The following is an 11,511-nucleotide window of genomic DNA, read 5'->3' on the forward strand; positions in this document are numbered from 1 at the left end:
CAAACAAGTGTTCAAATGCCAGTGAAATTACAGTTTTTCAAGCAGGGCATGTGCAAGGAAAATGAAATTAACAAGAAATTAACCTATAGAAGGAGAAATGGGGACACATTCTTAAAAGTGACATGCAGGAGAGGAGATGTGATGTGCCAAGAGCTGTGAAGAAATCCTTCCTCCCCTTAAGTCTTTGTTTAAAATATTAGAATAGCCACAACTAGGCGTGAGTTGATATCAGGCAAAGTACACTGGGTTAAAGTACTGAAAACTTTTTAAAAAGTAATTTTAGTTAAACTTTTACAATTTTTTACACATCCAGAAATCAGTAAAAAGGCAAAGTTTTGAACTGGGTAGTTGTTACTATCCACTTCTATTCTTAACAAGAAATATGTTTAAAGTAAATTGAAGTTCATGACTGGTGAACACTGGTGAAAATAGGAGAATACCATTTTACTCTTAGTCTGCATGAAATGTTAACAGAAACATTTTACACACACACGCACAATTTAGGTTATAAGTTAGTCCTTTAGAGTCTACAGGAATGTTTCACTTAGTATAAAAATAGGAGGAGGAGGAGGAAGAGAATATTTGATTTATACCCCATCCTTCACTACCCGAAGGAGTCTCAGAGCAGCTTACAAACCTCCTTTCCCTTCCCCTCCCCACAACAGACAGTCTGTGAGGTAGGTGGGGCTGAGAGAGCTCTTTTGAGAACTGCTTGTGAGAGAACAGCTCTGAAATTACTTGTACCTGACCCAAGGTCACACCAGCAGCTGCATGTGGGGGAGTGGGGAATCAAACCCAGTTCTCCCAGATTAGAGTCCTAACCAGTACCCCAAACTGGTTTGTATTGTTATGGCCCAGCATCATTACCTAAGTTTTTTATGAGTGATCTAAGGAAATGTATGCATCTAATTATTGTCATGAAGGCTACAGTCATCCCTGAATTTTCACATTTTTCCCTCTTAAGGACTCAGGACTGCCTTATCCATAACTGAGAGGTGATTGGGATGGTAATGGAAAGAGACATGTAAAAGAGGGGCACTGAAGGGATGCTTGTGCCCCTGAACAACACAAAAAGAAAAAATCATAGCCCCATTCCCCCAGAACATGTTTGTGTTACAGTATGGTACAAAATGAATTTAGTTTGCTCCACTAGACCAGGAGATCAGATTTAATTTCATTCATTGGTTTTCTCTTTGATTTGCCAAAGGACCTGTCCTTTTTTATACCCACCCCTGAATGGATAAAAATATCTGTTTATAATATGCCACTGAAGGTATTTCCAACTTCCCTGGGGAATCCTGTAAGCTGCCAAACTGAAATTATTGGGTAAGTACTATAGGTAAGCCTAGGTCCTACAGAATGAAGAATAGCCACTGCTTTCGCTCCTACAACTGTCTTGTCTTCTTTGGGTGTCAGAAACAATTGCTGCACAGAGGGAAAGGGACCAGAAGGCAGCTGAATTAGCTACTCCTGCCTTCCTCAGATAAAGGCTCCTGACTACCTTGGGTTCATGTGATTTCTCCATCTGTTGTTTCTGTTGATTAGCGGACCTTGAAGAGAGCAGGATGAGGAGTCTTGCTTCATCACAGAATCTGGGTTTAACTTGTCATTTCCTTGTTCTCCCAACCCACCCACCCTGCTCTGGCAGACATTTGGGAACCGCTTGCATTCTGACTTTTGGCCAGATCTGTGCTGAATGTGAAAGGGTTCTGGAAATAGATAGCATCATTCTTCCCAAGCTATTGCTTCTCACTGATGGCTGCAGTCACACACACTAAATAATCCACTTTCAGTGCACTTTCCAACTGGATTTTTACTGTGTGAACTGGCAAAATCCAGGTGGAAAGTGCACTGAAAGTAGATTGAAAGTGGATTATTTAGTGTGTGTGACTGCAGCCTGATGAAGAGTTGCCTCTCTTTAAGCCTAGTGTGCTCCTGGCTCCTTCCTACCTGCCAAGGGCTGGTGTGTGGCTGTCTCAAGAGTGGGCAGCAGTAGCAACTTGGCCATAGTCTGAACCTTTACACTCCTTCTTCAATTAGCAGGATTAACAGGCAGAATGGGTATGGCAAACAGAGACTGGGCACTGGGGCTTCTTTAAGTGCTGGCCTTAAATAAGGTTATAGAGCTTTCTTTTGGAAGCTATGTTTCTCACAGGAATGCACTTTCAAATAATGCTTTCACACTCACACTATGTGGAAATGAAGGCAGTGCAATTCCTGCCTGGCACCTCATATTTCAGCCACCACTAATATGTTATTGTGGCATACGTTTTGTGATACCTTACCTGTAAGGATAAAGGTGGATGCTGCTCTTTTGAAGGCTGCCCCAGTTTGGAGACAGGGCTCCTTGAAGGTTCCTTTGTAATTCCATGCAGCTCCTAAACTAGTTACAATTCCCTCAGCACAAGACTAAAGGGCAGGACTTTGTACTTACACACTATCTAATTTGAGCCTAGCAACACATCATGTTTCTCCCTGGGTGCTCCCCAGGTCTGTTTGATTAGATGTGTACCTGGAATTCTGTTCTGACAACTCACTTCCCAAGTAAAGATGGGGTCAATTTGGATCAGGACCTTGGAGCATGAGGATAAGGGACAAGTCTCCCCCCTCCCCATGGTCCTGTGCTGTCTTCCTGAACTCAAGTGGCCCCCAGGAGCTGCCATTTGCCTTGTTCAGAAAACCTAGGTGTACCCCATCAGTACACGAGCAGTTCCCAAATAATATTGCCAATTATAATGCAATACAAATAACCCTTATTTCTTCCCGCCCGCAGGAATCAAGTTGATTGGCCCATGGGTGGTGGTGGCGTCGTTTGAACTCTGTATATCCCAGTAAGCTTTCCCTTTTGAATCATTCCTAACAGTTCTTGTGTTCCTGATCAGTAGTACTGACAATAAAGTATGTGCTTCATGGAAGACTGTACTCCATTTGTTTGACTGTTGAACCTGACAACCATATGCCTTCTGGTTGTGAATACACTTTAGGTGCAGAAATAAAGGGTGATCAGCAGTTCTGTGATAAGACCCATAGTATGGATCAAGCATAGGATTAAGTTAAAGATTAACAAATGGAGATCCCTCCCCCTCTTAACAACAGAGAAACAAGAAAGGTATGTAGAGAACCAGGATCTGTGGTATCCTGACATGATAGCAAGCCATTTATGAGGCAAAGGTTGAAGTTTTGACCTACCTTCTTTCTCAAACTGACTCAGTGACAAAACCCACCAGAGCTTTATGTTGGCTCCATAGTTTTCCACTGGAACTTTCAACAGTTTCTCCATTTCTGTCTTGAGCATAACTAGAGGTCCACACATTGTATTAAATGTGTGAGATGGAATAACGTTGCAGGGAGACAGCCATGGTGCTGTACCCTCCATATTTTTCTTAAGTGGCACAGCAATGAGCTTTAGTGCAGGAGACGGGAACTTTAAACAGTGGGAGAAGACAGCTTAGTCTGCAAAAAACAGATACTGTCGGTCTCACAGAGCAGGAGCTGCATGTTGTTGGATATTGTATTATCCAAATAATTCATCTCCTGGGCTTTCCTGTGTGGACAGGAAAATCCAGGAAGTGAATGGTTACAATAGTGCAACATCCAATGATGTGTGGATCTGGTCTAAAATAGACAATGTGGGGTTGGAACAGAAGGGGAAACTGAAAAGCATGGGTTCCCAGCAGCAAGAGATTAACATGGGTAGGTTCTGTTACAGGTTCTTAAAACTTGGGATACAGTTGGAAATGAGGGTTAACCTAAAGACTGGGGCAGAGGATGAAGGAAAAGACAAAAGTAGCAACACCCACATTTTCCCAGAGCAAGTTCCAGTGGTATAGCATCTGCCTTACATGCAGAAGGTCCCAGGTTGAACTCTTGGAATCTCCAGCTAAAATGATCCAGTACCTTTCAACAGCGTGAATTAGGATAGGTCCATCAGTTTCCATTAGCCATGATGATGACCAAGGCGAATCTCCAAATCTGGAGGCAGTAAGCCCCTGATTATAAGAGCTAGAAGGCTGCATAGGGTTGCCAGCCTTCAGGTGGGGCCTGGAGATCTCTTACAACTGGATAAAATGGCTGCTTTGGAGGGTGGACTCTATTACATTGTAGTCTGTTCAGGTCCCTCCCTTCCTTAAACCCTGTCCTCCCCCATCTCCACACCCAAATCTCCAGGAATTTCTTAGCTCAGACTCAGCCACTCTATGGAGGCGACATCAGGGGAAGGCTGTGGACTCTATGCTCTGCTTTGTAGGCCCATCAGAGCAACTGAGCACTGTGTGAAACAATGGTGAATTATCTGGACCACGGGTCTGATCCAGCATCTCTTATGCTTAACTCTGCCCCCATCATACTTATATGCCAAGTTATCTGAGACCCTGGACAGCCAATGCCAGACAGAGTTGACAATACTGACCCTCATGTCCGATTCAGTACAAAGCTTCATATGTAAAGGGGCACGCAAGGGAGAATGCATGAAGTCAGAGACCCTGGAGTGGGAGATAGTGCGGTGACTAATTTTTGTACCTGAGCATTGCTCAAGGAAGGCAGTACTAAAACAAACAAACAAAGACTTAGACCGGATGCCCCGGATGCTGCTATGACGGATGGAAACCCACCTCGTGGGAGGGATATAGCCAGCCCATTCAGAAGAATCAGCACGCCGCTCGTGCATCCTGCAGGGGGCACCGATACGTGGCCTGGGAGGCTCCGCGCTCTCCGAGCCCTTCCTCTCCCGGCGGCTCCGAGGACAGAAGGGGCGGGGCGTAGCGAGAGCTCTCGGGGAGGCGGCCGCGGTGGCGGGGCAGAGCCGGGAGCGCGCGGCTGGTTCGGGCGCCGGCAGCTGCGGGAAGAGGACGAGGGAGCGATGCTGCCGGCGGCGCGTGCCGATTACCTGGCGCCTTGGTGGGCGTCCTGGCTGCACGGGCTCCCCCACTTGAGCCTCAGCCTGCATCCCGTGTCCAGCGCCTTCCGGCCGAAGGACCCGGACTACCAGCAGGTACGCTTTCGCTCGCCCGAGCCACGTTTCCCTTGTAACAGCTGGCTCCCCTTCCTCCACTATGGGGCTGACCTTGCCTACAGTACAGCGCTTTGCGTCATCCTCGCCCCTAGGCAAGCCCTCCCGGTCGCCGGCGGAGCTTGTGCGAAGGGTGGGCTGAGTGAGACCCTGCGTGGCTTTGCCCTTCGTGGCGGTCTGGGCCGCCCATCGCAGTCTTGCCCACTGAGGCGACCCCTCTCCAGAGCCTAGCAGGATCTCCCCCCCCCCTCCTCGGCATGCCCTCTCTACCATTGGTGGGAACTCACTGCCCTCTTTGTTCCCCAAATGGCTTTTGTCGGCTGTGGAAATCCTCACGGTGTGTTCTCGTGAGCACGGCGTGATTTGCTGCCTAATGCCGTTTCTCCCCGCACTGGTGCAGCACCCCTGTTTGCCCCCACTGTCCTTCAGGACCCCCAAAATAAAGCAGCCTGCCGGCCAGAATTTAAGTCTCCAGCAGGGCCTCTGGTCCCACTGGCCCTTTTCCAGTCCCCCCCCCCCCCCCCCCCCCATGATCCAAGGTGTACCCTAGAATACACCCCAGAGTCTTGTGCTCATGTGAGTGTACTTAAAGAAGATCCAAGTTCCTGAGTGATCTGCGTTTGCTACTGAGGGGCCATTGGACATATTTTGAGGAATTTAAATAACAAGGTGTGTTTCTGAAGGCTGTGATTTTATCTGTTCTTCTACGTGTGAATGGAGCATTTTCCATTGGGCTTCCTTGGTGGCTCTTTCATTCAATTGTCTCCTGTCTCAAACCACCGTTTATCTGGGTGTATGCAGTTCGAGACCCGGGTGCCGCATGACGGAGTGAGCTCCGGTCTCTAGTTCCAGCTCCTGCCAACCTAGCAGTTCAAAAGCAAGAAATTGCAAGTAGATAAATAGGTACCACTTCGGTGGGAAGGTAACAGCGTTCCGTGCGCTTTGGTGTTTAGTCATGCCGGCCACATGACCACGGAAACGTCTTCGGACAGCGCTGGCTCTTCGGCTTTGAAACGGAGATGAGCACCGCAACCCTAGAGTCGGATTCGACTGGCTTTCAAGCAGGGGAACCTTTACCTTTTATGATATGGTAAAAAACCTTTACCCAGTTTTTCATTAGCTGAATCCCCTGTCTGTCTTCAAATCCCTTGCGTATCCCAGTGTGAACCCTGTAAATAATGCTCCCATTAACCTCTATTAATTAGTGGCGTGCTAAGAGATATACCCTGGCCATTTAGAATAAACTTTGTTTCTGTATTTTGAAATTTCTATTTTGGGACTGTGTCATCCTTGGTTCCTAGAAACTGCTTTGCTTCTATAATGGCTATGATGACAGAGTTTTGTTATTTCTCTGTATTTGCCGTTTGTATTCTGGAGCAGAAAACTGCCTCTCTGCATGTTATCAAATGCAGTGTAAAAGCCAAGTCACTAAGTAAAGCAAAATGTTTTATTGTCCTCTTTCTATTATAAGCTGGATTTTTTATTCAGGGAGCTGTGTGCTAATGCAAGAGAAGGAAGGGAGAGCACAAGGGGACCTAACAAGCTTGCCAAAAGAGACTTTGTAAAATCAGAACATCCTTGGCAGCGGATACTTGAAGCTTTTTGAATTTGTGGATTTCTTGTGCATATGTACCTGAGAGGTGTATGATTTTGTGAGCCAGAAATTTCATGTGATACTAAGAACTTGACCTCCTTCTGGGGCTTCGTTGGCATGATTATCGCAGGCTACCATTTGATGTGTTTTATTGGGCAATCAGAGGCTTTTTCCTCACCTCTATTTATTTGTAACTGGCAGTGATCCAGAGTTGACAACCTCTGTAACAACTGCAGGAGTCTTGATTACTTAAGTGGGACTTTAATGACTTCTGAAAGTTTGTAAAGCAGTCTGCCTCTCTAAACTGTGGAGGATACCTGGATCAGCTGTTTTAGCCATGGGATCAGGCAGATTCAGGCATGTGTTGGGCAAAGCATACCATTGCGTCTGAAGTGACCATTACACATCTCAGTATCAATTTATTGAGCCCACTTTGCGGGGAGGGCGGGGTATAAATTTGATAATAAATAAATAAATTAGAAGATTAACCAAAATGATCAAATAGTTCAAACAAAAACTGTATAATACCCTTTCATTAGGAACCCCCCCCCACGCACACACAAAACAGTGTGCAAGTTTTTTAATTCTCCAGAACTGTTCAGTACTCTGGATGTTGGACAGGGGATGGAGGGAGAAAGAAGTGTTTCAGGCCTTGTTCTCAAAGCCACATTCTACTTCCTGTGTTGAATGCTAGGCAGTCTTGAATCAATTGAGTGGAGCTAGTATTGGGTTCCACCTTTGATCTTCTGGGAAGAAACAAACATGGATGCCTCTGATTAAACAGATACAAGCCAGTAGTTGATCAGATATCTCTTTAGCACTACAGAGAATGCATAGGTCTTTTACAAGGCTAAAAACTCAGGGAAAATATGCTAAGTGAAGAATCCCTGGATAGTATTACTGGGGAGGGTTGAACCTGATAGGCCTGGCCTGTTCCCAGATAATCTTCCTCCACTTGAAGAAGCGATATATTGCTGTGTAGGAAAGCTGTTCTAGTCATAAGGACTAGGAGGTGGACAGAGCACGACAGTTCGTTCTCTGGTTCCTGCCTCAAGTTATGCATGTGTGTCCTTGTTTATTGGTCACTACCCACAAGTATATATCTATCCTTGAACTGGATTCATCTGTCTCACACACAAGGTACATGATGGGTATGTATTATTTTAAAGCAGGGCATGTAATAGATGACCAAAAGATACTGCCCGTTAGCTGTAGGTAGGCAGTGGCTGGTAAGGCATGCTCCTCCAAGATGTTCTACTTTCTGGCTCCATATAAAATATGCTGTTCTCTAGGCAACTTTTATGACTGGTGAAAACTGTCTTTCCATGTCTGAAAAACTCCCCCTCCCCAATTATTCCCAGTTTAAAATGTTAGTGATGCCTGTCATAATACTGCTCTCTCAATACATATCACATTGCTTGTGGTTTCAGTTCAGTTTCAGATACATATATATTCAAGTTGTGACAATATAGACAGATTTATGGATTAAACTCAGGAACATGCATATAAAAACTAAAATGGGCAGAACTGTTGATGTGTGTAGGGTTTTTTTTACATGCTGAACACCTAACAGTCTATATTGATGAGATTTTTAAAAATGTTACTGAAATCTCTGACCTCATCTAAAATTCAACTAGCAAGCAATGTAATGTGCTCTCTGCCTTTAGAACTGGACCTGCAATTACTTAGCAACAATTGCTAGTAATTCTGGGGTCTCTGTTCCTTTTGCTGCATTTTATAAAACCTTTCCTCATATGGCTTGCATATCCAGATTGCTTCCTACATGCTGGGGCATTGATACTCAGCTAACAAGGATGTATTCATGCTCTGAAAGATGGGAAATGTTACTTTTCACTTTTATCAGACTTACAAGCATAGATGGATGCTCAGTCTTTCCCCACTTATGTCCATGTGCATTTTAAATGTTAAAACAGTTTTGCTCATGTAGACACACTTCTTACATGTCAGGTACATGTTAAGAAGCAGCCTCTTTCCATGGCATAGTGAATCAGTTTTCCAATTTTCTGATTAACATCAGGAAAAGCCTTATAGAAGCTGGTTATTACCTGTCTCCTCCCCAAAACTATTTTTCTTGTGGCTGTTGGCAGCCCAGATTTAAAATCACATCTAGCGGATCATATCCTGCTTATACTTTGTATGCTGCATTTTGTCAGCTGCTACATGATAAATAGCTGTCTTTGACCATGGTACTATCATAATGAGTTCCAGTGTGTAATTCTATCCCTGACACCTCTGTTTGCCTATTTCAAAATCCTGTGTCCACTGGATGTTGTTTGTGGGTGAAAGCTTTCAAATGATGCTGGCAGGCATGCTGATTCCAAACTGGGCTAATTGAATCCAGGACTTAAAGTAGTTCCCCATGTGGCTGAGACATGCTCATCTCTGATATGCCAAGAGCTAGCACTGCAGACAGCAAAAGTAGGTAATGGTATTGACAGATCTGGAGGGGGAAGAGTCAAAGTAGTAGGATGCAGCACTTATAGGGACATAATTGCAGCCAATCTGTTGGTGGTATCCCAAGCAGACAAACTAATGGAATTGAACAGAGCTTCAGTTTGGAAAAGGAAACACAGGAATGTTTTAATCTTGACCTGTAGGAAGTCGACTGTGGGTGTACTCATGGCCTTTATAATAATACTAGCAGTAAAGCTCGTTGTGAAAGCAATACGAGTTCTAGAAAGATGTGATGTGTAGCGAATGCATAGGCTGGAAGCAGGTTAAGTACATATTAGGAGTATGTAATAGAAAGGTCACCAAATGAGAAGGGAGCACTCACTGGAAAAGACCCTGATGCTGGGAAAGATTGAAGGTCAAAGAAGAAGGGGACAGCAAAGGATGAGATGGTTAGACAGTGTCACCGATGTAACGAACATGAAATTGAGCAAACTTCAGAGGATGGCGGAAGACAGGAAGGCCTGGCATGATCTGGTCCATGGGGTCACGAAGAGTCAGACTTGACTGGGCGACTGAACAACAACAATAGAAAGGCATAAATGTAGAAGTAAAGTCTCACATACCTTATGTTACACAATACCTGGTGTCCAAGGTCACACAATGTGGGCCAGAAAATGTAGCACACAGGTCTCTGTGGGGTCATTTCTACAGTTGGGCACCCTCTATTGCTCCCTCTAAGCTGTGGAGTCTTGTGAGCAAAAATCCTGCTTCCCAACTATTTATTTTTATTTATTTAATTTATTTATATATTTAGACATTTTTACCCCACCCTCCCCGCAAGCGGGCTCAGGGCGGCTTACAAGGGGCGAAAGCCCATGCATAAAATCCAATAAAACAGTAAAATCATAACAATAACAATAACAACAGTAATAAAGTGCTTTCAATAAACAAGATGGTCTTGAGTGGTTATGATGGCATCTTCAAGTTAGCCCCGTTGGGGTACCACTAACTATCAACGTACTGTGATCTGCCCCTCTGACTGCAGCTGACTTCTGCCCTCCCTCCTGGATATCAGTTGTAATTCTGTGATCGCCACCCCTCACCTGGAGATTGGCAATAATGGTTCCCCAGGAGGGAATGGCTGGTTTGGAGGGTGGCGTCTATGGCATTGTACCTGTCTGAGATCCCACCCCTCTTCAAACCTCAGCCTCTCCAGGTTCCATTCCTCAAATCTCCAGGAATTTCCTACCTTGATTTGGCAACCCTATCTCCTTCCCAGCCAATTATCAACCTACCTTTATTTCCCCCTCACTCTTCAGCTTTCCATCTCCCCCCACCTGCAGCCTCCACTGTACTCTGAAGCCCTGACTGCCACGTCACATTGGCTGTCATAATGAGGCCATCTCAGCAGGGTATAAGGACATGGAGTTCGCCATTTTCTCCAGGGGAACTGATCTCTGCCATCTGGAGAGCAGTTGTAATTCTGAGTGATCTCCAGTCTTCACCTGGAGATTGGCAACACTGGTTTTCCAGGGGGAAATTGGTTTTTCTCTGCAATGGGGACCAAAGCAGGTAACATCATTCTCCTCTCCCCCTTTTGACTTGTACAACAGCCCTGTGAGGTAGGTTAGGCTGAAAGTCTGTGATCTGGTCCAAAATCACCCACTCAGCTTCTACAGTAAGAAATGGATCTCAGAGACCCTGCTCTGAAGCACTGATGGCTACGCCTAGGGTAGTCAACCTCCAGGTGGAGCCTGAAGATCCCCAGATATCATAACTGAACTCCTTTGGAAGGTGGGCTTTATGGCATTCTGTTCAGCTGAGGCCTCTCCCTTCCCCAAACCCTGGCTTCCACAGATTCTACCAGAAAATCTCTAGAAATCTCCCTACCTGGAGCTGGTAACCCTAGCCAGACTGGCCCCAATGAGTTCCTCACAAAGGCCTGCGAAGGGTTTCCTTCCTTTGTCTGAACCGAGCTTCACAAAGGCCTGCGAAGGGTTTCCTTCCTTTGTCTGAACCGAGCTTCATTGCCCACCGTGGCGAAACAGGCTCCAGTTTACATAAGAACATAAGAGACGCCAATGTTGGATCAGGCCAAAGGCCCATCCAGTCCAACACTCTGTGTCAAACAGTGGCCAGAAATACCAGGTGCCATCAGGAGGTCCACCAGTGGGGCCAGGACATTAGAAGCCCTCCCACTGTTGACCCCCCCCCCCAGCACCAAGAAGACAGAGCATCACTTGCCCCAGAGCCCCTATCTATACCTTGTGGCTAATAGCCACTGATGGACCTCTGCTCCATATGCTTATCTAATTCCCTTTTGAAACCATCCATGCTTGTAGCCGCCACCACTTCCTGTGGCAGTGAATTCCATGTGTTAATCACACTTTGGGTGAAGAAGTACTTCCTTTTATCCGTTCTAACCCGACTGCTCAGCAATTTCATTGAGTGCCCATGAGTTCTTGTATTGTGAGAAAGGGAGAAAAGTACCTCT

At 45.5% G+C, this 11,511-nt stretch overlaps 1 protein-coding gene across 1 annotated transcript in view; it reads left to right on the forward strand.

The window, feature by feature from the left end:
- Positions 1-4,785: 4,785 nt before the first annotated feature.
- The window catches only part of LOC107116733 (protein tweety homolog 2-like), an 89,867-nt gene continuing 83,141 nt past the window's right edge, over positions 4,786-11,511 (forward strand). The window contains exon 1 of the mRNA XM_015418714.1: positions 4,786-4,990. Coding sequence (XP_015274200.1) covers positions 4,859-4,990 — 132 coding nt within the window. The 5' untranslated portion in view covers positions 4,786-4,858. The remainder of the gene's footprint in view (positions 4,991-11,511) is intronic.

Source organism: Gekko japonicus, unplaced genomic scaffold, assembly GCF_001447785.1.
Source record: "Gekko japonicus isolate JY-2015 unplaced genomic scaffold, Gekko_japonicus_V1.1 scaffold704, whole genome shotgun sequence".
Taxonomy (NCBI): Eukaryota; Metazoa; Chordata; class Lepidosauria; order Squamata; family Gekkonidae; genus Gekko; species Gekko japonicus.